At 54.7% G+C, this 26,593-nt stretch overlaps 1 protein-coding gene across 1 annotated transcript; it reads left to right on the top strand.

The window, feature by feature from the left end:
- Positions 1-8,688: 8,688 nt before the first annotated feature.
- NUF2 (NUF2 component of NDC80 kinetochore complex) lies at positions 8,689-26,362 on the top strand. The gene is made up of 14 exons (XM_084867108.1): positions 8,689-8,817; positions 10,341-10,483; positions 11,580-11,654; positions 12,337-12,413; positions 12,841-12,902; positions 15,310-15,407; positions 16,466-16,539; positions 17,679-17,775; positions 18,189-18,251; positions 18,863-19,000; positions 22,376-22,516; positions 23,315-23,490; positions 24,833-24,968; positions 26,033-26,362. The coding sequence occupies exons 2-14, from the start codon at positions 10,361-10,363 to the stop codon at positions 26,165-26,167; spliced, it is 1,395 nt and encodes a 464-aa protein (XP_084723234.1). The 5' UTR covers positions 8,689-8,817; positions 10,341-10,360; the 3' UTR covers positions 26,168-26,362.
- The last annotated feature ends 231 nt before the right edge of the window (positions 26,363-26,593 follow it).

The raw sequence follows: 26,593 nt of genomic DNA, 5'->3' as shown, positions 1-26,593 counted from the left end.
CTCAGCTCAAGCCCCGGAGGGCGCTGTGGTGGGTGGGGACCACCCAGCAAACTCTCACAGGCTGGTCTCAGTTTCCTTCTCGACAAGGAGCGGCCATGCTCATCAGGCCGGGCAGCACAGAGAGGGTTAATGTGAAGCAGTTTTTTGGAGATATATACGGGGAAACGGGAGAAGGCTTTCTCCGCCGGGGTGAGGGGGACCCCACAGGAGGGGCTGTGGTTTGGGAAGGTGAGGGTGGAAAGGCGTCCTGCCCTGGCTCGTGTGGCTTAATGGTTAGAGTATTGGCCCTAACCAAAAGGTCTTTGGTTTGATTTCCAGTCAAGGGCATGTACAAGTGGCAGGCTCCATGCTCAGTTCTGGTCAGGGTGTGTGCAGGAGGCAACCGATTGATGGGTCTCTCTCACATTGATGTTTCTCTCTCTCTCTTTCTCTCTCTCCCTCCCTCCCTTCTACTCTCTCTAAAACTCAGTGGAAGAAATCCTCAGCAAGACAAAGAAAAACCAATGAAAGAGGCAGCTCCTTGGCAGCGGGGGGCTCACTCCGGGACCCGGGGCTCTGGCTCCAGGCTCGCTCCCTGAGGGGCGGCACGGGGTGGGCCCTCAGAGGGCAGCTCGCCACCAGGTGCCACCAGGCCCTGCTTCTGACTGAGTCCACATCGGTCTTCTGTCCGTGCTCTCTGCGTCTACTTCTCCTTGGGAACAGCTCGCAGTTTCCGGGACAGCGTCTCTCGGAGGACAGCGGCGCCCACAGCCTCTCAGGGGGGCTGGCCCTCACCCGGCTGCCCCCCCTTTGCTCTTGCTCTGCGCCTGCCCTCTGGGGTGCGGGAAACTTGCTGTCTATTTTCATTTTTCCTCATTTTCCCATGAAGATGGTCTTCTCAGATGTGACCCCAAGACCACGGGCCCTTCTCTGTGGGGTGGGCCCTGCATGGGGCTCCGTGGAGGGCCCTTCACGGGGGTCAGTGGGGGGCCCTTCCCGGGATTCCCTGGGGGGTCCCTTTGCGGAGTCCCATGGGGGGGTCCCTTCGTGGGGGTCAGGAGCTGGGCTCCTGGGGGGTGGGGGGATCAGGGGCGGAGGTCAGGGCTCCGTGGGGGTCAGGAGCAGGGCTGGGGGTGGGGGGATCAGGGGCGGAGAGTGGGGCTCCGTGGGGGTCAGGAGCAGGGCTGGGGGTGGGAGATCAGGGGCGGAGGGCAGGGCTCCGGGGGGGTCAGGAGCTGGGCTCCTGGGGGTGGGAGATCAGAGGCAGAGGTCAGGGCTCCGTGGGGGTCAGGAGCAGGGCTGGGGGTGGGAGATCAGGGGCGGAGGGTGGGGCTCCGGGGGGGTCAGGAGCAGGGCTGGGGGTGGGGGATCAGGGGCGGAGGGGAGGGCTCCGTGGGGGTCAGGAGCAGGGCTGGGGGTGGGGGGATCAGGGGCGGAGGGCGGGGCTCCGGGGGGTCAGGAGCAGGGCTGGGGGTGGGAGATCAGGGGCGGAGGGCGGGGCTCCGGGGGGGTCAGGAGCAGGGCTGGGGGTGGGGGATCAGGGACGGAGAGTGGGGCTCCGGGGGGTCAGGAGCAGGGCTGGGGGTGGGGGATCAGGGGCGGAGGGCGGGGCTCCGGGGGGGTCAGGAGCTGGGCTGGGGGTGGGGGATCAGGGACGGAGAGTGGGGCTCCGGGGGGTCAGGAGCAGGGCTGGGGGTGGGGGATCAGGGGCGGAGGGCGGGGCTCCGGGGGGGTCAGGAGCAGGGCTGGGGGTGGGGGATCAGGGGCGGAGGGCGGGGCTCCGTGGGGGTCAGGAGCAGGGCTGGGGGTGGGGATCAGGGGCGGAGGGCGGGGCTCGGGGGGGGTCAGGAGCAGGGCTGGGGGTGGGGGGATCAGGGGCGGAGGGGAGGGCTCCGTGGGGGTCAGGAGCAGGGCTGGGGGTGGGGGGATCAGGGGCGGAAGGGAGGGCTCCGGGGGGGTCAGCGGGAGGGTTCGGCGGGCGGAGGGGCAGAGCGGTGAGAGCAGCAGCGCCCAGACCTGTGGGGACCTGCGGATGGGCCGCCGTGTGATTTGGGGAAAGGAGCCCCTCATCTGCTCGCCCCTCTCCGCGCTGATCCCCTCCTGGGGGCTTGGTGGGTCCTATCTCCGAGGCTCAGCCTTCCCGGGGAGAACCCGCGCCGTTCCGTCCAGCCTCTGAGGGCCAGGGCTCCTACCTGTGATGGCTCCTTCACCCGCCCCACAGGAGGGGCCGCGGGTGCCTGGTCCCTTCTGTGGACGAGGCTGAGCTCAGCGCTGCGCGGCCACCGGATCACAGCCCCTCCTCAGTCACCCAGCTCCCGCATCCCCGCCAGCGACCTGGCCTGGACCTCCAACCACAGCCCTGAGCCAGGCCCGGGAGGCACACCCCGGCAGGCGTCTGTCTCCTCTCCTCACACCGCTGCCTCCCCAACGCCAGCACACGCTCCGGCCTCCCTGAGACAGCGTTTCTTTTCCCCTGCCGCTTCTCTCTCAGCTCACAGAATGTGTTTCCCTTCCTTTCCTCCTCAATCCAAATCCTCAGTGAGCCTCTCCCTACTCTCCCAGCGCCCGGGGTCCACAGCCCCCTGCACCCCGCGATGCTCAGCCACCATATGCCGCCCCCCCACACACACCTTCCCCACCTGCCCTGCATGCAGGGCATCAGGAGGGATTCTCACTGTGTCCCAGCCGCAGTGCGGGCTCCTCGCGGCCTGCCTGCCTGCTCCAGCCCTTCTCTGCCCCCTCAGCCCGCTCCTCCGACGGGCACTTTCCCACACACTTTACATCCCCAGGACCTGCCGGGGCCTGGAAACCCCTCATTCTCAGCAATTACTTTTGAAGAAACAAGTGGGGGATTGAAACTCTAAGTGGGTCTTGGAAGATAAGAGGAATAAAATGACATAAAAAAAGCGAAGTTAAAGGATGAGAGAGAGAAGAGGTGTGAAAAGTGTGCATTTATAATTACGGAATGACAGGAAGTGCCAGGAGCGTGGTGAGGTGTGTCGAGGCCCTCCCCTCCCCAGGCCTGGGGCCGGGCTCCTGCCCTTGTGAGAAGGGACCCCAGAGCTCCCCTCCGGGAGACACAGCAGGGGCACCTGGAGGCAGGAGGCCGCTCTCACAGGAAGCGAGCGCGCCGGCGCCCCCAGCGCAGAGAGAACATGGCTCCTGGTCCAGGTCACCGGTCTGCAGTGTTTGCTGCTGGCGCCCACAGGGCTGAGATGGTCAAGCCGCTGGTTTAGTCTGCGGGGAGAGAGGCTGCCTGTTCCTGAAAAAAAGCATCGTAAACAATCTGCCGTTTTTCATCATTAATGAAAGCCATGCATCTGCTATTTTGGCTGCTTCTCCTCTGAGGACAACAGGAATGTCAGAGTCCTCCCGGGAATTGAGCATTAAGTTTCCCATCAACGTCTCCTGCGGAAAGGGAGCTGATTAAGTCAGAGGATGAAAAAGAACGACAGCCCCTGGGGCCAAATACACAGCCAGCTCTGCCTTTGCCATTCCTCATGTTTTTTTAAGCCTTCATTAAAATAGCTCTATGGAAGGATACTTTTCTTCTTTTTAGAGAGGGTGGAGAGGGGAGAAGGAAAGGGGGGGAGAGAGAGGGGGGGAGATGAGAGACACATTGACCGGTTGTCTCCCATATGCGCCCTGACCAGAGGATCAAACCTGCAACCAGGCACGTGCCTTTGACTCAAACGGAACCCAAGACCCTTCAGTCGGAGAGCCGCATTTAACCACGGAGCGCAGGAGCCAGGGTTCCGGGAGTGTGGTTTAACTTCTGTAGAATCCACCTGCAGAACGTGAACAATTCAACGGTCTTATTAAAGGAAGGGGTTTCACAACCATCGCTGTGAACGAGCTGTTGTCATTGCCAACCTCCACGACTTTCCCAGATAAGCACCGCTTTCTGTCTCTGCGTCTGCTTTTCTGGCCACTTTATGTGAATGGAGCCACACACGTGAAGTGTTTGTGTGTGGCTTCTTTCCCACGTCACATGTGGTTAATGGGGACACGGCACGCATCACGTTTCCCTTTGACTCCTGAGCGGACGCTCACCCCGGGCTGCTCATCAGCGGGGGCTCCGATGGAAGGGGCATAACTGACACTGCTGTGAACGTCTGTGAGTCCTGGGGGGAGAGCTCTCACTTCCCTTGGTCAGATTAAAGGTAAATCGACCGAATGCTCACATAGAAATAGATAGGGAGGCAGAATGGATTAAAAATTATGACCCACATATACACTGCCTGTAAGAGACTCGCTTCAAATCGAAAGATACACACAGGTGGAAAGTGAAGGGATGGGGGAAGATATTATGTGCAAATAGAATCAGAAAGGAAGCTGGAGCAGCAATTCTTAAATCAGACCAGAGAGTCTGTCAAACAGAAAGTGTCTAAAGGACCAAGAGGACATTGCATCACTCCGAAGGGGCCGATCCGAGGGGAGGGCACCCAATGGGATGTGTCTGTGCACCCATCAGCGGAGCACCTGGCACAGCGCAATGGCTAGTGGGCACGCAGGGAGAGACGGACGGCATGTCCTGGTGGGCGTTCACGTCCCACTCATCAGTGGACAGACATTGGGGGAGATTAATAAGGTCGATGGCTTTAAATATCCTATCAGATGAGATCCACCTAATGGGCCCTTTCACCCCAAAACTGCACAAGACTTTTTATCAAGTGTTCCTGGTCCATTCTCTGGGACTGATCACATTTAAGACATTAAAAACCCACCCAATAAACTCATGCAGACTGAAACTACATCCAGCTGCTGCTGCCCAGCACAGCGGCCTGAAGCCAGAAGTCAGCTTTAGGAAGCCAGCTGGGAACAACACAAACACGTGGAGACCAGCCGCATGCGCAGAAGCACCTGAACCCCACAGGGGGAGTCACCCAGGCCACCACAGCACCCTGAGACCCTGGGCACGGGCGCTCTACACAGGCCCGCGAGAGCGGCTCCGTGGGGGGCTCCCGGGCACGGGGGGGGGGGGGGTTGGTCCCCAGGGAGGCGGACACTTTTCCAGCTCATTTCCGGTACAGTTTCCTCTGGATCATTCCCTCTCTTCCCAGTGCTATTTCGAGGGATCACAGATTTCAGACAGTGATGTAGCCACTTGCCGAAGCAGCCAGAGCACAGGAATATAATTTTAAAAACTTGCAAGTTTCCCAGGGTCTCACCTTGGAGGGGGGCACAGTAAGTAATGGGTTTCCCCGGGCAAATAGTAAGTCCTGCCTTTTAAGAAAATAGTATGAGCATTTGCTTGATGGCACTTTGAATAAAGAAAACACCAGATTTTACATTAAAAAATATGACTGAACATTAAATGGGAAGATGATATGTTCCAGTAGTGAACCTGGCAGGTTTGGCTTAGTGGTCAGAGTGATGACCCGTGCACGGGAGGGTCGAGGGTTCAATTCCTGGTCAAGAGCACGTACCTGGGTTGCAGGTTCCATCCCCAGTCCCAGTCGGTCACAAACTAGACAAAACGGATTAATGTCTCTCTCACATGGATGTTTCTCTCTCCCCCCGCCCCTTCCACTCTCTCTAAAAGTCAATGGAATGATATCCTCAGAGGAGGGTTAGCAAAAAAACAAAAACAAAGAAAGTGGAAATCATGTAGGATTGGGGAAAGGGAGGAGCTTGTGCTATTATCTCCTTAAAAGAAGTGTGGACTCCAGAGAAGGCGATGACGTCACAGTGCAGGCAGGGGCTGGCGGCGGAGGAATGGTCGGCACTGAGGCCATTCTGGCTGAAGCGTGTGAGCTGATCCACCACACGCCCTCCAGCTCGGAGAGGCTGACTCAGAGGCTAATGGGTAACACTTATAAAACGATTACCACTTGGATGTTCTGACCCATTTATGTGCACAAATTTATTTAATTTTCAATATAACTCTTTGGCGACCGGACTAGTATCTTGCTTGTTTAACAAGGTGACAGATTTGATCTTGGCCCTCTGACCCCAGAGAATCGGCTGTTAAGCATTGCCCTCCTGCTTCCCAGATGGGGGTGTGCCTCTTGCTCTCTCTGGTCTCCCTTCCAGCCGCCCCCCCCCCCCCCCCCCCCCCGCCTTTCCTCTCCTATTTCTGCTCCCCCTCCCCAAACCCAGGTCCTGGAACCCACCTGACGGCATCCAGGCTTCCAGCAAACACCCTGGCTCCGGCCCCAATGGCCAGCATCAGGGTGATGCCATGGTGTTCAGAGGAGGCTGTTTGGTCCTTGACTCTTCAGACCCGTGGTCTGCAAAATGGGGCTCAAGAGCCACATGCGGCTCTTTGGCCCCTTGAGTGTGGCTCTTCCACAAAATACCATGGCCTGGGCGAGTCTATTTTGAAGAAGTGGTGTTAAAAGAAGTTTAAGTTTAAAAAATGTGCCTCTCAAAAGAAATTCCAATCGTTGTGCTGTTGACATTTGGCTCTGTGGACTAATGAGTTTGCCGACCACTGGCACAGAGCTTCTGCTTACAATAGGTGAGCCATGCACACCTTTACATCACTGTTCTGCTTACATGTATGGACAGAAAGTTCCTAAGCACATGGCAGCCAACGCAGTGGTCTGACCTGCGTGCCGTGTGCCAACCCGAAGCCCCTCCTGGGAAGGCCACTCCCGGCCGGAGCGCTGGCGACACAGCATCGCAGACCCAACACGTGATTTTTCCCATGACCACCTGCGCCAGCCCCCCTTCTTCACTTCTCCAATGGCATTGTGTGCACACTCTGCACTTTCTGTCACATCTGCTTATCAAACACAGACTTGCCGGATTGAAACAGGAGGGCGGAGCCTGGCAGGCCTGCCCCCGGCCCTGCCCTCTTCCCAGGCCCATTTCTTCAAAGCTGGATGGCAGGAGAAAGGAGGGGAGATGCCAGGGAGACGCAGAGGTCTTCTCAGGAGCCACCACCCACCCCCGGGAAAGGCATTCCAGCGCTCCACTGTGGATACAGTCCTTGCTGGGAGGACCCAGGGGCACAACCGTGGATTGTGCATAAAAAGCAGGTGTCTGGCACTGCCATGTGGATTCAAGGTCAGGCAGCACAGTAAGTAGCCAGAGCAGAGTTTCTACCATTACATTGCTAGGGTTCAAATTTTTGTCCCTTTGTTTCCTAGATACATGACTATGAGCACATCACTCGTTTTCTTAAGGAATTTCATTTCCTTTGTCATCGAAAAATGGAAATAGGAACTACTTTCTGCCATGAGAATTAAATGAAGTAACCCTTGGAAAGGACCTCAGACATCATTTATGAGTGTGAGCTATCACTGCTATTGTTAAGCGCCATATGCAAATGATATGTAAATCTTATCTCAATGGGCTATCCAAAGAACAATACTCAGGTACCGATTTTGAATGTATCTGGTCACCCTGTTCACCAGGCTGAGCCTGCTTAAAAAACAGGGGGATAAAAATGGAGTTTTCCCCTCCAAACACTAGCGGTGAAATGAGATGATGTTACCTGGTACTTGCACAGAAATATTGTCAGAAAATACTAGTCTCCTTTTAGAGAGGAAACAGGGTTTGGAGCCACGAACAGAAGATGAGTGAGAAGCGCTCTCCTCCGAGGTTCCTGCTGGAGTTACGTGAGCTCAGACACCTCTGCACAGAGGCTCTCGGCCAGAGAGCTGCTTACTCCCAGGTTTTCTGATTTGTGACACTGTCATTGGCTTCATTTTATAAAACTTCCTTTCCCCCAAAATCCGTGTGATAAATGATTAATTTTAACATCAATGTGCCTTAATACTAGTATCTTCCCCGAGAGTCTTATTAGCTATTATACCTTAGAATAACTGGAAACATCACAGGGTATTATAAAACCACTGTTGAAACCCCAGAGCATTAAAAACTGTATTTTTTTTTTAAAAGTCACGTGGGATAAATATATTTTATCACTACCTAATTTGGGATTCTCTCTATTGATTATGTTAGAATCATGTAACTTGATGTGGAAGTTTTTGCTTCCTTGGACCTGGTTTACAGCTCATCCCAAATGAGTTTAGCAAAGAACATTTGTTTTATGGTTTCTGAGTGAAAATTCCGCTGGAGTTCTTAGCAAAGGCGCTGTTTGAGGGCTTGTGAAACAGCTCAGTTCCCCAGTCCAGGAGTGAGGACAAGCCGGCTGACAGGCGAACAGGTGGTCAGGGCCCAGCGTCGTCTTCCTTCCTCAGCCCAAACTCTACCCACGCACTTCAGAGCCAGTGAACGTAGGACTCAATGGTCGCACGTGGAACGGCGTTTGTGTCTGTGGGTGTAATTCTGTTCACCTGTGCAGAAGAAAATGCAATAAAGCTGCTGCGGGGTCAGGTCCTCAATAGTGCAACAGCGCCACCCAGTGGCCGGGCGTTCAAAACGCTCCCAGGATTTGCTGTTGCAGGTACAGCTCCATTTCCAGTGTATCTGCAGCCCCAACTTTATCACAAAATATAAACTAGTATGTGTAAATATCTATGCACCGAAATGCTAATGAAAATACTCAAGATTATATGCTTACCTACTCATTCATAACTAATATAGATACCTAGCGCAAAGGACAACCAGAAGCGCGAGCACCCACGAAAGCCAACGCGAGCTCGCAGCGTCCCCGCCCCGGAGGCGCACCGATCGCAGCGCCCACTTCCGGCGGAGTTCAGGCCCGTCCGGATGCCTGGGCCCCGAGAAAGGTTCCGGCTGGAGCCGCGTCGCCCGCGCAGCTCCAGTCTTTTGAGCCCCAACGGCCTCCGGCGAGACCGTTACCGGAAGTGGGCGGAAGAGGCGGGGCCCCTGGGCTAGGCGGCGGGTTTAAATTGCAACGACGGTCAGCACCGCGGTGGTGGCTCCGTCCGTGGCTGCTCGTCGGGCTCGTCGTCTCCCGCGGTGAGCGCGGGCGGGAGGCGGGGAGGTGGGCGCCGGCGTCAGCGACAGTGAGGGTCGCGGGGGTCTGACGTCGCGTTATAACCGGGGCTCGAGGGGCAGGCGCCGTGGTCCTCCTCCCGCCGGAGCCGCCTCGGTCCGGCCAAGTGTCAGTCCAGGGCCTCACGGGCCGGGGGTTGGGGAGCCGCGGCGCCTGCGGGCAGAGCGCCTCTCAGCAGCCCGTCCCCCGCCCGCGGCCGTGGCCCGCCCGGGGCCGTGGCGCTCGTACCCCGCCGGCGTGACGGCCTCCCACCCCGCGGAGCGGCCTTCGGGGACGAGGCCTCCTTTTTCCGCGGACTCCCGGGCCGGGCTGTCAGGGGGGCGCCTCGGACGTGGGAGGAGAGAGCCTGCAGGTTCTGCCCAAAGACCCTGGCGGAGGTCCGCCTGCCTCGCCCAGCGCCGCGGACGGAAAGCTGCCGGGCGCCTGGTGTCGGGGCCCCAGGGAGGGCTGGGGCGTCGGGGCCGCCTGGTGGCTGCGGGGCCACCGCGCGGCTGTGCCAGGCGCCGTCCGCCCCGGAACGAGGGCACCCTCTTCTGTGGCTGCTGGGACGGGAGCGGAGGGAGCGGAAGGCCGGGCCGGGGGCACGGAGAGCGCCAGGCTGCAGACGGGCTTCCTGACCGCCTCCTGAGCAGTCCGCACCAGGGCTGGAGCAGGAGCACCCCATGCCGTCCCCACCAGAGCCTCCCACACTGCCAGGTGGTGTGGGGGCAACAGTGAGGGCCACTGCGCTCCGGACAGGGGCCCCCGCCATGTAGGAGGACACTAGGCGAAGTGTTTCTGTCCTGTTTTCTAAAGTTGCCTGTGGTGGTTATTCCTCCTGCCAGTCGCAGTGCTTTGTTCTTCCTCCAGGTTTTTCCCTCCCTACTTGCATCTTAACCCCTTACCGCTGTCAGCTGTCAGGAGTAGGTGGAGTCAGAGAAGGGTGTTGCTATTGTTTACACATGATTCTGAGGATGGTGCTGGCTGCACACCTTCCTTTGAGGATTAATTCTCAGGATCGATGTCGTGTTCCCCAATGTAAAGAAGAAAAACATGGTTTCTCATCTCCTCAACCGTGTGAAAGAGAAAGCGTGGGGGAATTAGAGAGGGCTTCCTTCCTTCAGAGCAGAAGTGACTTAGGAGCTGCAGGTGGTTGTGAAAGACTGGGCACCCTGTGCCCCTGGACACCCTGTGCCCCTGGACACCCTGTGCCCCTGGACACCCTGTGCCCGTGGACACCCTGTGCCCCTGGACACCCTGTGCCCCTGGACACCCTGTGCCCCTGGACACCCTGTGCCCGTGGACACCCTGTGCCCCTGGACACCCTGTGCCCCTGGACACCCTGTGCCCCTGGACACCCTGTGCCCGTGGACACCCTGTGCCCCTGGACACCCTGTGCCCGTGGACCCCGTGCCCGGCAGCTTGGCTCCTGGTTCCCGTAGGCATCGCTTCCCGACGGGGAGAGCTGCTGTCCCGCCCCGGCTCTCATCCTCTCTTCTTCCTGCAGACTAGCCAGAGAGCCCCAGGATGGAGACCTTGTCTTTCCCCAGATACAACGTCGCTGAGATTGTGACTCATGTTCGGAACAAAATCCTCACCGGGGCTGATGGTAAAAACCTCTCCAAGAGTGACCTTTATCCCAATCCCAAGGTGAGACGGGCTGTTTGCCGGTGGGTGGACGAGTGAGAACAGATTGGAGGCTGGGTCTCGGGTGTGGAGAGGGGCCTGTGCCCAGTACTTGGTGCAGACTAGTCGTTTTAAGCCACAGAGATGCTCCTCGTGTCATTTTAAAATAAGTTTACCTGTGGGGTGACGTCTCCATTCCACTGGCAACTCGGTTCTTTAATATGGCTTTTCCTCAAAGAGAACGCGCTTCTAAAGCACGGACAGTCCGTCTGTCCCGCTTCCTGTCGCTGCAGGGGTGCTCTGCGGTGTCCTCGGGCCTCCAGCACAGGATTAGCTGGAAGACAGGCTCTTTCCTGCATGTGTCCCGGGGGACGTGACTTGTTCCTCATGCCCGCAGTTACTCGGTGCGGGAATGACCTAACTGTGGCGCAGCGATCCCAGAGCCTCCTGGTGTGCTCCTGTGAGGTGACGGCGCAGGCGGGCCTGGCTCATGGCGCGGAGTGCAGTGTTCTGGTCTTGCAGCCCCGTTAATTCTGTACATGAAAGGGAGGCTCCCAGGATGAATGCAGCTCCGAGGGCTGGGACAGCGCTGCAGGCCGGCATTTGGGGTCGGTCCCAGCCCACCTGATTCCACTTAGACCGTGCGACAGTGCTCCCTAACTGACATCTAAGGAGCCTTACCACCCAGGCCTCCCTGGGGGCCTTTCCTTTCTGAAGAAGAACACCCAGTGGCGGGCCACCTGTTTGGGAAGGCTGGCCCCTCCTCCCCAGTGGGGGCTGCTCGGTTGGATTTGGGTGACTTGCTCTCAGTGTGTCTGAGCTTAGGCAGCCCATCTTACCAGCCCCTTACTGCTTATGAGCAAACAGTGAGCATATAAGGCATTTTCAAATTTGGGAAAATTAACTCTTTGAAGGGAAATATTTTAAGTGAAAAAGAGAAATTTTCAGTCTTTTAAAAAAATTTTATTTTGATTGTTGACAGTATTACCGATGTCCCCATTTCCCCCATTGACCCCTTCTAGCCCTCCCTCCGCCCCAGATGTCAGCCTTGTCCTTTCCTGTGGTGGCTGTGGGTGGTGAGGACGGTCGTGACCGGCACTAACAGGTGCTTCTCCCGCAGCCCGAGGTCCTGCACATGATCTACCTGAGGGCCCTGCAGATCGTGTACGGCACGCGCCTGGAGCACTTCTACATGGTGGGTGGCGCCTTTCTGCTCACTCCCCCTCAGGCTCAGGTTCACTGTATTTGTAACAAAGGAAGGCTGTGTAGAATGGCACTTAGAAAGGCAGCTCAGGCATAATGAGGGCTTGTACTGACGGCTTTCGGCGGCAGCATCCAGGGAGAGGCCCAGTGCCTCCGACATGCAGGTTCCCAGGCCGGCGCTCCGAGCCGCTGTTCTTTGGACGAGCCGCATCCTGCAGGAGAAGGACACCCCGAGGTGGGGCGGTGAGGGAGTCGGCTGAGCTCAGCACGTAGGCATTTCTAGCAGGAGATGTGCTTCTCATCCGAGCGCTGTCTGGAGGTGCACATGCTCCCGCATCACAGCACGTGGTTTAAAACCTAAGGCTTTGCCCCGAAACCTCTCTGAGCCTCCGCTCTGTCTGACACAGGCCCCACTCTGCCCTGGCTTGTTCTGCGGTTAGGAGCGCATAAAAGCTGGCGTAGTGCCCGCCCTTCCAGCGCCCCCCCTTCCTCCTGCGTTGAGAACCGCTCTTGACCGCCCTCTGGGAACCTCGCTGTTCATATTAACCAGAGCTCTAGGGTCTGTGCTATTTGTTGTTTTTCTTCAGTGGTGAGTTAATATAATTTGATCTCACTCTGGTTTAGGTTTCTTGACGACTTTCCTCGTTTCTGAGATTTTCTGGTTTTCCCTTTAGATGCCAGTGAACTCAGACGTCATGTACCCACACTTGATGGAAGGCTTCTTGCCTGTCAGCAACCTGTTTATTCACCTGTGAGTAGAGTCGTTTTACCCATCCACGTTACCTTAAGCTTTCTTAGTGACATGATTTCCTTTGGGGAGGAATGTCTACGCTCTTCCTCTGCAGCCCATGTATATTCTAAATTGTAAACCTTCAGCGAGCGGGACTCGCTGCCTCCACCTGTGCACTTGGAATTGAAGTTTCCAAATGGTTGGAGGCGTTGTGTTCTAAAGGGTCCTAGTACCTCCTTGAGTGGGGGCTGTTTATTTGGACCTCCCACTGAGCCTGGGCACTGCCGCCCTGCACAGAACAGGCAATTCAGTCCCACAGGGGATGCTGACGTGTCCTTTGACGTTCGAAATAGATCTAGAAATGTCGTTGGGAAGAAGCCGTTTCTGTCCCTGGCTTGTGTGTGGTGGACAGTACACTGCTCAGTGTTTTCCCCGCTTCGTCTTCCAGGAACTCGTTTCTGCCCATCTGCCGGGTGAATGACTTTGAGACGGCCGACATCCTGTACCCAAGTGAGTGAGGTCTCCACCCCTTTCCACGAATAAACGTGAAACCCCCAAGGAAGGAGGTCTCATTCAGAAGGATGCTTTTTTTTATCCTAATATTGGAATGCTGTCCTTTACAGAGCCACAGAAAGCTGGTTTTCTGAGTAGCTGTTCTGAATTCCTTACATTTGAGAAATGTTCTGTATATTTGAGAGTCTGAACACAAGTAACAGGCAACGGCAATGTGGCCTAGAGCTCAGTTTTATCAGCTGTAAATGGACAAGTGCTGTTTGCTAGGGAGAAACGTCTCAGTAAAACTCAAATAGTCACGTTATTGTGTCAGAGGTGCGCTTGTCCTGCCTTCAGGTGCCCTCACTCTGCCTCTGATGCTCACACACCAAGGGCTCCGGCGCCAGAGTGTGGTGTGCTGTTCACAGCCCGTGTGTGTCCTCGGACTCTCCTGCTTTTGTTTTGTTGATTGACATGGAACTTACACTACATGAAAGGTCACCATTTGTAAGTGCATAACTGAAGAACTCTGTGGGAAGGTTTCAAAGTAAGAATCCAGTCTCTTTAGCTCCTCTGCTGGTCTCCGCTCTCCAGGGACCTCCTTGTTTCACGTAGGCTGGCAGGGGTATTAACACAGCCCTGCTCCTGTCTTCCCGCATCATTACGCCGTCTCTGGAGTCTTGGGACTGAGCAGTTTCTCTCCACTCTTAGTCTCCCCGACCCCTCCGACTCGAGGGTGTTCCATCTTGTTGGTCTTCTCAAAGAAAAAGCCTTTCCTTTCATTGATTTTTCTAAATTTTATTTTTATTTTGCATTTTATTGGGTTTTTTGCTCAGCATTATTCTTTTTCACGCTTGGTTTGGGTTTGCTCTTTTCCTTGTCCCCCTGGTGTTTATTTTTTTAAGGCAGAAGCTGAGGCTGTTTCTCTTTTTCTCATGGAGGTGCTTAGTGTCATAAATTTCCCCTTTGCCTCCTTCAGCTGCACCCACGGGCTGGGAAGAGGTGCTTTCTGTGCGTTTGCATTTTGGATTATAAGTTTAAACTCATCTTCAGCTTACCGGATCAAGGCCACGTCCCTCCTGAGGTTCATTTTGCTGCTGGAAGTTCTTCCAGGGTTTTATTGTCTAAAGCCCACTTTTTATCTTAACTCCTAATTTTGATGGTTCTGGAAACAGATACAGAGTTTACTTTCACTAAAACCCAGGTGGCAGTGGCCACAGTTAGACTTCTTAGAGGAGTTGATTGTCTCAGAAAAGACAAGGAAGAGGCGCCAGTAACCTTGTCCTCTCACTGGCGGGAGAGTTTCCGCTCATCCATCCTTTCACTGGGATGCGTGCAGCCTTGCTGAGGTCCCACATCCTGCAGGGTTCCCAGCTCCAGTTCCCTGTGGCTGGTGTGGCCAGGGCATCGTCAGCTGTTCTGTGTGAAGGTCAGGGATCCCGACCCCTTGCTCCTCAGCCTGGACGAGCTCTGCCCCTGCCCCTGGCTGCTGAAGACTGCCACAGGGTTTCGGCAGTCTGCCACAGCGTGCCTTTGGGGGTTTGTCTGCCCCTTCCCGTCCCCTCCCTCAGATAAGCTTACTGCTTTGGATACACTTGTATTTCCATCAACTGTGGAGAGCATTCAGCTATTGTATAAAAGTCCCTCTGCCACTCCTCCTCGTGGGGCTCCCGTTACGCATTCATTGTGTTGTTTGGGGGTGTCCCTTAGCGCACGGTGCTCTGTTCACACTCGACTCGGGCTTTCCTGCTGCCTTCATGTCACAGGTCCTTCCCCTGTAGGTCTGCGTTAACCCCACTGAGTGGATTTTTCATTTTACATATTCTAGCTGTAAATCATACAAGTTTGATTCAGGTCTTTTTAAAACTTTTTTTTTCTTTTTCTCCTTATACTGCTGGCGCTTCTCTCTCCCTTCTTGAACAAATGGAGAGTAAGTCGGCGATGGAGTTTAGTTTGGAGAGGCCAGTTTACAGCTGGGGTTGCCTTGGTCTCACCATACTCTAACTCTGCTTTCACGGCTCAGCAGAAGCTGGGAGTCTGTGCCCTCCTCCCTGGGCGCAGCTGGGACCCTGCGGTGCGGTGGGCTGGCCTGTGGGCAGGGCTCCCGCCACAGAGCTCCTCGTGGGGCTGTGTCCTCGGGTGGCGGCAGCCCATTGTGCCTGGCCTTCTGGTTGGTTGAGGTGGGAGAGGAAAGCTGGGTCTGCCATTTTCCCGTGGCCAAAGTGGCTTGCCTTTAACATTCTTAAAGTTGTTAATGCAAAGATGATTCCAATCTTTAAGTTTGGGCAAACGCTGTGCACCTTGGCCAGTTCCAGCGCATGCGGCGTTATTCTGTGCCTGCGAGCAGAGTGCATGTGGGAGAGGGTAGTTTTCACTTTCATATTGTTCCAAAGATTTATTTAAGGAGTCCTGCTTTCTATTTTAGAGGCCAAACGGACCAGTCGGTTTTTGAGCGGGATCATCAACTTCATCCACTTCAGGGAAGCATGCCGGGACACGTACATGGAGTTTCTGTGGCAATATGTAAGATTGGAAAGGATTCTGGGTCACATACCAGCCCCGTAGCCTCGTTTATAAACTATGATCTGCTCTGAATCACTTTCCCACGTGACTGAGTGTGTGGAGCCGAGCACTGTGCTGATGTGAGGGCGCAGCTTAGTTGCTGGAAAGCATCTTAGTGAGGCGCCTGGGGCTGTTTGGTGCCGTCAGGGCGAGGCTGGGCTGTGGGATCCTGTGGCAGAGGCTTCTCTGCCTGTTTTAGGAAGTGTCAGGGAGGAGCCCCCGGGTTCCTGTGGATGTGAGCAGTGCCCTTATGTCACCGAGGCTGGAGATGTGTGCTTGCTCCTCAGTGCGGCCTGCCTGCACGCTGCTTGTGTATCATGCTGGCCCAGCACCGCGTGGCAGCCCAGTAAACCCTGTCACACAGGTACGCTCATAGCAGCTCCGAGAGATTGGAAGGGCTGTTCCCCTCTGTCCGCAGCTGTGGGCACACACACTCTTGGAAAAGCACCTGAGCCAGACACTCAGAACTCGGCTCCCGCCACACTGAGCACCAATAGACACACCACACCACGCACAAAGCACACCACGCTCATACCTGATGCCATGCGCTCCCCAAGCCTACGTGTGTGTGCCAGCGCGGGCATACGCCTTGGCGTGGCTCATGCCTTCTCATTTCTAAGGCACAGCTCAAACATCTGTCATTTCTACAAAGACCCCTGTGACACTCCCTGGCCACCACCCGAGTGGCCGCTGCCACTGTGCAAGCACGGGAACAAGCTGGGTTGTGGTTTATATCAGAGTGACTGCTCGGGGCGACCGGCTACTGGCATCCAGGCCCTGTCATCTCAGGTACCATTCCTGGTGCCGCACAGAGTGCCGGCCCCACCACCACTTCCAGGTGGAGAAGCACAGAGACCCTGATGCCCTGGCACAGGGGCTGGCTCTGTCTCACATGCTTGTTGCTGTAGGAGGTGCGAGGTGTATGGAGTGAGTGTTTGCGGTCTGCCCTGGCAGTCGATGTGGCACGTGCTCTGGTTATGTTGGAAGCTAACGGGAAGTTACTGAACTTGCTCTCATAGAAATCTTCTGTGGACAAAATGCAGCAGCTAAATGCGGCTCACCAGGAGGCGATAATGAAGTTGGAGAAACTTGAGTAAGTAGCAGATTTACAATAAAATAAACGCCACTTCCATCATGCAAAGTAGATTGTAAGTAGCATTTGACAGCCTTTCAGTGGACCTCAAGTCTCTTTCTTACCTAGTCACACTGTTTTAGGTTTTCCTTTTCTTTTTTCTCACTCTTAGGATATAATGCATCTTTTGCTTCTTTCCTGCCGTTAGTGCATTAGCTGGACACGTGCCAAGTGACCCCTTGGAGCTGCCCCGGGAGTGTTTAGCTCGCACAGGAGAGCAGCAGCACAGTGGGCCAGTTAGTTGTCAGCATTCCACTTCACAGGCGCGTTTTGTTGACTCAGGCCAGTCAGGAGGAGAAGCGTTCACGAGTTAGGGTTCCTCGGCCTTGTGTATTCTGATTTGGACCTGGCGGACTGTTATCCCTTCTGATGTGCGGGGTCTGAGTGTATCAGACCTTCCTGTAAATTGCCTTCAGGGACAGCAGCAGCCAAAAGCCAGCATAGAAGGCAGATATTCCAGTTTCACGTGGTGGGTTTAGCGCAGCAGATCAAGCGACAGAGCCAGACTGGGGGGTATTGGCAGCGCCTGCAGCAAAGCACGTTGGTGTCCGTCACGGCTGCGCGGGGCTCTAACATGCAGAGAACCCGCTCCTGGGGAACGGCAGTAGAACGTGGACCGAGGGGTAGGAGGGGATGGATGGGATGCACGCCGGTGGCTGGAAATGAGAGCTTGTCAGACTCACGGGAGCAGGAAGCAGAATTAAAGGGACAATTCTAGACCATGTCTCAGAGTCTCACCCTGAGAACCTTCCTGTGGAGGAGCCTGGGCCTGTGAGGGTCAGTTAGGGAGGCCTGGGAGGGCCAGAGAAGGCACTCTCGGGCCCAGTGAGCAGCTGCGCGGGCAGAGCAGGGGCCCCCGAGTCTGCATTCTCAGTCAGGGTCAGAGGGTGGGGTGCGCAGATGGGACTCACAGAGGTGGTCCCCAAGGAGGAAGACCTGGTGGGGAAGTGGAGGGAGCGTGTCCTGGAGGCAGCTGGTCCATCTCAGTCAGACATGAAGGCGGAGGGTGTTCCCAGGGAAGTTCCGTGAGGCGATCCTTCAGTCTGGCCCGCAGAGTCAGACCTGGCACCGTGTGGGCTAACTGGCACCACTCTGCTCAGTTCTGTTCCAGCGGAGGAGCAGGCCGAGTTCCAGCAGCTTTCCGACGAGATCCAGGAGCTGCAGCAGCTGCTGAACCAGGACTTCCGGCAGAAAACGGTGTGTGTTCTGGGAGACCTTGACTCGGAGAAGAGCGTCTGCAGATGGGGCAGGGGTACATGTGCGGACACTGGACAGACGGGAGCACCGGAGGGTTTGCTGGTGCCCAGGATGCCAGTGCAATTAGAGCACAGCAGCATGAGACTCAGGGAACCGCGAGAGCCTGTCCCTTGGGCACCACAGCACTACTTTCCTCTCGTCAGGCACATGCTGAGCAGCTGTTGGACTGAGCTGCTCAGTAAGGGAGCCGTGGGCACTTCCTGCGGGAGGTGGGGTGGGGTTGGACAGTGTGGACTGAGGGCGAGAGGGTACTGGTCTAAACCACCAACTCTTCCCTTTGCTTTATAAGAGCGCTGTGGGGCTCTTCTATCTGCTTTGAGTCATTATGAAAGAGTTGTTTGCTTTTTCCTCAGGTATTGCTGCAAGAGAGAAATGCCCAAAAGAAGTCTGATATTTTAGAGAGGACCAAGCATTTGGTGAGCACCTTTCACTTCAGCAGCATTGGGGTTGGGAGCTGGTGTGGAGGAGTGTTAACTGGTGTGTTATAGTCAAAATGTCTCCTGTGTCTTCTCCCTTAAAATGAAACGAATTGAACTTTTGTCATAGCCCCTCTCAGGGCTATTACTTTGCTTGGGTCCTGGGAGATCAAAAGTGACTAACTGGTCACTAGCCCATGTTGTCCTGCTAGTTAAGAAATTGCTGAAATGCACAGGACAGTGTGGTGTGTGAGCCTGTGTGTGCTGATGGAGGGACTAGAGCAGGTGGGCAGGCTTTCCAGGGGAGGTGGGCACCCTCAGGAGGACCACGCTGGTCATGGCCCAGCACAGAACCTGTGTGCCTGGCTTGCAGGTTGCCATTGGACACTGGAGGGCCAGGGCACTCCACAGGAGGCCGAGAGGGACTGAGGGATGAGCTTAGCCTGGGACCTGGACATGAATGTGAGCCTCAATGCAGGGAATCACTTAATTTCACCCCCACCTCGACTGCCACGAACATGGACCCAACTTCCTTGTTCTTTCCCGTTGATTGTAATCGGGCATCTCCAACTTCATGTTGCATCTAACATATTAAAATGTCTTCTCCACAGAATGAACTAAGACTATCAGTGGTTTCTTTGAAAGAACTACAAGAGAGTTTGAAAACAAAAATTGTGGATTCCCCAGAGAAGTTAAAGAATTATAAAGAAAAAATGAAAGATACAGTTCAGAAGCTTAAAAATTCTAGGGTAAGTTTCCTTTTATTTTTTTTAAATGTTGCTTTACATGTTTTTTATTGATTTCAGAGAGAAAGGGAGAGGGAGTGAGGGACATTAATGATGAAAGAGTATCATGGATCGGCTGCCTCCTGCACATCCCTTCTGGGGAGCCTAGACTGAAAGCTGGGCATGCACCCTGACTGGGAATCAAACTATGACCTCCAGGTTCATAGGTCAATGCTCATCCACTGAGCCACGCCAGCCCGGCTCCTTTTTATTTTAACGAGTCTGTCTTTTGGCAACTGTTGTTCAATCATTTGTTAATTATCTGATTTCCTGGTTACCTGTCCATTTCTCCCTCTTAAGTGTTTTACCCAAATCTCTAATTTGTAGTTCTTCTCAAAGTGGGTTTGGGTAAAACATAGAATTTGAAGGCATTTGTTCACTTAGGAAGCATGTTTTTAGGCTTTACCCTGGGTGACCCTCATGCGACTTAGGTACTTTATTTTAAGGGAAAAACGTTTTAAACAAGTTTATAACCAGAGGCCTGATGCACAACATTCGTGCAAGAGTAGGCCTTCCCCTGATTGCTGACACCGGCTTCCCTCTGGCACTTGGGGCCCTGGCTTCCCTCCGGTTCTCGGCAGGCACCCGGGATGCGGGCCTTTATCCAGCTGCTGGCAGGCACCCGAGACCTGGGCTTCCCTCGCAGCCCCAGCTTCGTCTGGAAGGACCGGTGGTCTAATTAGCATATCACTCTTTTATTATAGACTAGAGGCCTGGTGCACGAAATTCGTGCATGAGGTTGGGGGTGGGGGGTGTCCCTCAGCCCAGCCTGCACCCTCTCCAATCTGGGACTTCTCGAGGGATCAGGTCTAAACGGGCATTCAGACATCTCTCTCACAATCCAGGACTGCTGGTTCCCAAACTGCTCACCTGCCTGCCTTCCTGATTGCCCCTAACCACTTCGGCCTGCCAGCCTGACCACCCCCTAACCACTCCCATGCCAGCCTGCTTGATGTCTAACTATTCCCCTGCAAGTCTGTTTGCCCCCAACTTTCCTCTGCTGGCCTGGTCACCCCTAACTGCCCTCCCCTGCAGGGTTAATTGCCTCCAACTGCCCTCCCTTGCAGACCTGGTGCCTCCCAACTGCCCTCCCCTGCTGGCCATCTTGTGTGGCCAACTTGTGTCCACATGGGGGCAGGATCTTTAACCACATGGGGGCAGCCATCTTGTATGATGGAGTGATGGTCAATCTGCATATTACTCTTTTATTAGATAGGATGGAGGCCTGGTGCATTGGTGGGGGCTGGCTGGTTTTCCCTGAAGGGTGTCCTGGATCAGGGTGTGGGTTCCCCTGGGATGTGGGGCAGCCTGGGCGAGGGGCCTGTGGTGGTTTTCAGGCCGGCCATTCCCCACCCCCCCTGTGACCCACGTGGAGGCCCTGGTATCTGGAATTTATTTACTTTCTACAATTGAAACTTTGTAGCCTAGAGTGAAGCCAAGCCCCCTGCTCGCTCAGTAGCTGCCGCCATTTCTGTTCAAATTGAAACTTTGTAGCCTGGAGTAGAGGCCTAGGCTGGCCAGGGCAGGTGGAAAACTTGGCTTCCTCTGTTGCCGGGGGCAACCCTAGCCTGTTCTCTCCAGCTCTGTGGCTACTGCCATTTTTCTTGGTATTTATCTTCTATAATTGAAACTTTATATCTTGAGTAGGGGCCTGGGCTGGCCAGGGTGTGTGGAAAGCTTGGCTACCTCTATTGCTGGGGAAACCCAAGCCTGTCAACTGCTCTCTGTGGCTGTAGCCATCTTGGTTGGGTTAATTTGCATACTAGCTCTGATTGGATGGTGGGCGTGGTTTGTGGGTGTGGCAGGGTGATGATTAATTTGCATATCACTCTTTTATTAGGTAGGATTATATGATAACAGGTTTTATATGTACTTTGAAGAAGCGTAGGGTCTGCATGTCAGGGCAGATTATATATGGGAAATCTCTGTGCCTTCTGTTCAATTTTGCTATGAATGTAAAACTCCAGGAAATAAAGTCTTTTTTAAAAATCACCACAAAGAGAAACAAAAAAATAGTCGATGGTGCCTTGAAGTAGTGTAATGAGGGAGCCTGCCATATCTGTGGAAATTGGATGTGGGGAGGAGGGGAAGAGGTTGACATCTGAAGGAGGAACAGGGTGAACCTAGTAAATTTGCACTGGGCAGAGGGAACAGAATATGCAAAGTTCCCGAGGTCTCGGTTGTGTTCTGGGAACAAAGCCTGATGCTTAGAAGGAGAGTGGCCGGAGGTGATGGAAAAATAGGCAGAGGTCACGGGCTCAGGGTGCTGGGTTTGACCTTAGAGCCAAGGCACTGCAAAGAGGGGAGTGCTGGCGTGTGGGACTTGGTTTAAAGGTCCTGCTTCCTGGGGGAGAGGTTGGTAGGGTGGGACACAGTGGAAGCGGGTGGATGATTGAGCATCTTTTATGCGGCAAGTTTTGTAAACTGTGGAAGACACTCAGGTTCATCTCTGGGGTGGTTCTGCAGGTAATTCCTGAGTATTGAGAATTACCACACAGGAATGGACAAAGGTTACATACAGAGCAGAAACGAGAGCCCCACGGAGATCTGAATGTTTTGAGAGAAGGGTGGATTCTTTAGCAAACAGTTCTCATTCAATGGCCATTCATTTGGAAGCAGAGGGAGTCGGGTCTACACCTGCAGCACTTACAAAAATACATTTTAACTGGATTAAAATTTTAAATTAAAAAATTGAGCAATTTTAGAAAGTTTAGGAGAACACTTATATAATCTTGGTCTTGGGATGGATTTTTAAAATTAAGATAGGAAACCCAAAAGCTATAGAGAACAGTGCAGCGAGGGCCATTCCTGCAATGCATGTGACAGGTGATGGTTATGTCCACGACGTGCGGGTGCTGCTTGTACGAAAGGCCACGGAGAAACGAGCAGTGAGAAGGTCAGCAGTTTGCTGATGCGACCGCTGGCCGAGAAGGGCTGGGGCAGGAGAGAAGCCGCGTTGTTAGGGTGGTTGTGGTCATCAGTGCTCATTTCAGGTTTTAGAAGAGGAATTAGTCTTCTTAAAAATGAGCTGGAGTAGTCATTTTTACACGAGGGACTGATGTTATAATCAGGGAGGCAGTTGCCCGGGAAGAATTGGTAGTGGGAGTGTTGGCAGAAATGGAGTCTTTTCCGATCTTGGAGAAACTTTGGGCGGTGCTTCAGTGAGAAGGCTGGTGCATGAAGCATTTTCCTCTGTCCGCGCCCCTGGGTGCAGATGCGACAGCACCGCGGGGTCCGAGCCCACTCTGCGGCTGCGCAGCAGCATCCCTGCCCAGCGATCACTGTCGTCACTGCCGTGTCCCGATGAGGCTCTCACCGGTCTCTGCGTTTTCTCTCCAGCAAGAAGTGATGGAGAAGTACGAGGTGTACCGTGACTCGGTGGATGGCCTGCCCTCCTGTCAGCTGGAGGTGCAGCTGTATCAGAAGAAAATACAGGACCTGGCGGAGAACAGGGAGAAGCTGGCCGGTGTCTTAAAGGAGGTGAGTTCTGTCTCCCTGGAGTTGCGGGGGTTGGTGCCTGGGATTTGCTTCCTCCGGTCCCTGCAGCGCCGTTGGGGCTGTGCGCTGGGGCAGAGCTCTCTTTGGTCCCTTCAGCCCAGCTCTCCCCAGGGGACGGGATGGGTGTCACTGACATCGCTTGTTGCTCTGGGTTTCAGAGAAAAGTAGTGGAAGCTTTAAACTCATGTGCACAGTTGTTGGAAGTGCTCCTCCGGTGACCTAGTGACCCCTGGGATCTAGAGACGAAATTAGTGACAGTGTCTGCCCTGCAGGTGGAGAGCCCACACCAGCATTAATTTCTCCGGCTAGAAACCTGAAGACCCTTCTCACTTCGCACCTTTCTCATCCTCACCCTGCCTCTCCCCAGGCCACGGCCCTTGCATTTGTGAGGGATTTCTTATGTGAGGAAGTCGAGGTTAGAGCATGAGATGGCCCGAGGTATTGGTTCCCCACTGCATGCTCGCCTGTCTGCCCTCGGCAGCCGCAGAGCAGGGGGAGGTCCCTGCTTCTCTCAGTTCTCGGCCACCCTCCTCCCTGCTCTGCCTTCGTCTCTCCGCTGGTCTTGTACGCAGCGGAGAGCGGCACGGGAAGCCCTCTGATGTCAGCGCCCTCTGTCCCTGCCTCTGGTGTCTCCTCTGTGCAGTCGCGTGCTTCTGCGGTGCAGGGCAGCTCCTTCTCCTTTCAGATCACGTCTGAGTGCAGTTCTTCTAGAACGAGGCGTTCATTCTGTCTGTAAGCCCTACTTGGTTGCATTGATCTGAAGTCCTTCTCATAACACAGAACCTGAACTTGGAGGACCAGATTGAGAGCGGGGAGTCGGAACTGAAGAAACTGAAGACAGAAGAGAATTCCTTGCGCAGACTGATGAATGTGAAGAAGGAAAAACTCGCCACAACCCAGTTCAAAATCAACAAGAAGCATGAGGACGTGAAGCAGTACAAGCGCACAGTCATTGAGTACGTATGGAGCAGCTCGGGGCGAGCACTGGGACAGCTGAGAGCTTTGCCCTGAGGTTCCTGAGGCGGGAACAGATGAGTCAGCTACAGGTCTTAGGGGCCATGTCCAGATTTGGAGATGTTGCTGTACTGGATTTCTTTCCAGGTCACAATTCTGTGATTTGTGTAGTTCTTCAGTGCCCTACTCTGTCAGCCAGCTGGACCACCTCTTAGTCCACCTCCTGGCCCACCTCCTGGCCCACCTCCTGGCCCGCCTCCTGGCCCGCCTCCTGGCCCGCCTCCTGGCCCACCTCCTGGCCCACCTCCTGATCCACCTCCTGGTCCACCTCCTGGTCCACCTCCTGGTGCACCTCCTGATCCGCTTCCTGGCCCGCCTCCTGGCGCGCCTCCTGGCCCGCCTCCTGGCCCACCTCCTGGCCCACCTCCTGGCCCACCTCCTGGTCCACCTCCTGGTGCACCTCCTGATCCGCTTCCTGGCGCACCTCCTGGCCCGCCTCCTGGCGCACCTCCTGGTCCGCCACCTGGTCCGCCTCCTGGTCCGCCTCCTGGCCCGCCTCCTGGCCCGCCTCCTGGTCCGCCTCCTGGCCCGCCTCCTGGCAAGCCTCCTGGCCCACCTCCTGGTCCACCTCCTGGTCCACCTCCTGGTCCACCTCCTGGCGCATCTCCTGGTCCACCTCCTGGTGCACCTCCTGGCCTACCTCCTGGCCCATCTCCTGGTCCACCTCCTGGTCCACCTCCTTATCCACCTCCTGGCGCACCTCCTGGTCCACCTCCTGGTGCACCTAGTCCACTTCCTAGTGCACTCGCAGCCTGGCAGCACCATGGGTTTTGTGCTCAGAGAAGAGCTGCAGTGTTAGCATTCGTGGTAGCTGTCAGCTGGTGTGCTGGGGGTCCCTTGGTTCGGTCTCTTTCCCGTCCTTGCTCAGGTGCTAAGAACAGTTGACAGGGAGGTCAGGTGTCACTGTTGAGCCTCTCAAAGGCATGTTAGGGGTCGGGGGACCATTTCCTGTGCTTTCTTCCTCCTGTGGGTGAAACAAAGGGCAGAGTTGGGAGTTAGATTTGTGGCCACACTGCCTCACAGTAGAATTGCCCTGACTCATTCCCACCAATGGCATGGGAGGCACACCCTGGGCGGGGACAGTGACCTCAGACCCATTGGCTTGTGGGCTTCACATTCATCAGTCTGCGCCCACACTGGGGTCGTCATCTGTTCGCTTTTATTCCTGAGAGAAGGCTGAGGTGTGTCAGATACACATGTTCACTTTGGAATTGACTCAGAGTTAAATGTTTGCCTTTTAGATGCTAAAGAGGAATTATAGTTGTCTGTCTCCATTTTCTTTAGAGATTGCAATAAAGTTCAAGAAAAAAGAGGTGCTGTGTATGAGCGAATAACCACCATTAACCAAGAAATCCAAAAAGTTAAATTTGCCATCCAGCAACTAAAAGATGCCACGGAGAGGGAGAAACTGAAGTCCCAGGTAAGTGTTGATGAGAAACTGATTCCAGGTAATCTCGCCAGTTTCACACACCAGTATGCCTCCCTCAGTTTGAAGATTTCGTCAGTTTTCTAGAGGAAGGGTTGACCCCTCCTATAACCTTTCGGAATCCTACTTATTCTTACATCACAGTGTTGGGGGCAAGTCCTCATCAGGGACTGGACCCCCTCGGGTGCAGGAAATTGGAAGAACACATGAGTGATAGCAGGTAGGAGGGACCTGCTTTATTGTGGACAAAGCAGCCCACAACGGGCTGCTCAGGGCACCTGATGCACACAGGCCTCGTGCCCAGTAGTGACCCGTGCTACGTTAACGTAAGCAGGTTACGTGAGGGTGCGCCTGCGCAGTGCGGACAGTGCTGCTGCTGAGGCACTGCCCTTGCGCATGTGCAGGGCAAAGGGGCCTTAACCTTGGAATGCTGCTGTGTCTGCCTGTACGCTTGTGAATGGCGGGGGCCTTGACTCTCCAGCATACTCTGGTCAGGGGCCCAGTGCAAGGTCTGAGAATTTGAAAAAATAAATAAATAATAAAAGATCAGAGATGCATTGGCTGAGTACAAAATGGGAGAAATTATCTTCAGGCTGAAAACTTGCTTTCATGTTTCTTCATGTTCAGCACATGCATGTAGGTTTGTGTGAAAACTCATTCTTGCTGGTGGAGCAGCCTGACCAGGTGAGGCACTGGGGCATATTCCAGCCCTGCGGGCTCGGAGTGAATCTCTGTGCGGGCCGTCAGTGATGGCGGCTCCAGCCACAGCCATCTAGGCGTGTGCCTGGTGTTTGCCGTGGAGAGCGGCGAAGTGCAAGTTTCCTGGACAGTTAAGTCCTTATGTCTCAGAACCAGGCCGCAGTGACAGGTCAGGCTCGTTAAGCTGAGGAGCAGACTTGTTGACGTGTCTGGCTGGCTTGTAGAGGGATTTTTAGGGAGAGCAGACGCTCGCATGTGCGTGCACGTGATATTAATAAGTAGGAATCAGACCACGATTCTTGTAACTCGTTTTTAGTTAGATGGTTGCATAGACTCATCCCATCTCCCTTTCCACTTAGGAAATATTTCTGACCTTGAAAGGGGCTCTGGAGAAATACCATGAGGGCATCGGGAAGGCGGCCGAGGAGGGCTGTGCTGCGCTGGAGGGGAAGGCGGCCGAGCTGAGGAAGAGAACGGCCACGCTGCCCACCTGATGCCAGTGGCAGGGGTTTGTGAATAGTTTGTGTGGTTTAATGCTTGTAACTAGAAGTTGAATTTAACGAAGTATCAGAAGTACTAAATAATGTAAGCTCATGGTCATTTTGTGTATAAAAGGCTATTGATTGTAGGATGAGGCATTTAATATGGACATTTCCTAACTCATAATAAAGCTATGCAGCTGTTCATGACTCGGCCCCAGCCCTTTCTGTCAGTGCACAGAGATCAGTTGCATTTTTGTACACCAGTAAGGAACCACCAGAAGGACACATTAATAAAACAATCCCATTTACAGTTCTGTCAAAAAGCTTAAAGTAGCCCAACTGGTGTGGCATAGAGGTTGAACATTGACCTATGAACCAGGAGGTCACAGTTTGATTCAGGGCACATGTTTGGGTTCTGAGCTTGACCCCCAATGGAGG

This window comes from Pipistrellus hanaki (genome assembly GCF_964339955.1).
Source record: "Pipistrellus hanaki genome assembly, chromosome: 18".
Taxonomy (NCBI): Eukaryota; Metazoa; Chordata; class Mammalia; order Chiroptera; family Vespertilionidae; genus Pipistrellus; species Pipistrellus hanaki.
Note: the sequence above shows the minus strand (reverse complement) of the source record. Positions and strands in the feature narration are given on the sequence as shown.

Excerpts from the sequence above, each read along its gene's own strand:
- NUF2 (XM_084867108.1), top strand. The coding sequence starts at position 10,361 with ATGGAGACCTTGTCTTTCCCCAGATACAACGTCGCTGAGATTGTGACT. Across the intron at positions 12,903-15,309 it reads GGCCGACATCCTGTACCCAA|AGGCCAAACGGACCAGTCGG; the intron begins GTGAGTGAGGTC and ends TTTCTATTTTAG. Across the intron at positions 16,540-17,678 it reads ATGAAGTTGGAGAAACTTGA|TTCTGTTCCAGCGGAGGAGC; the intron begins GTAAGTAGCAGA and ends CACTCTGCTCAG.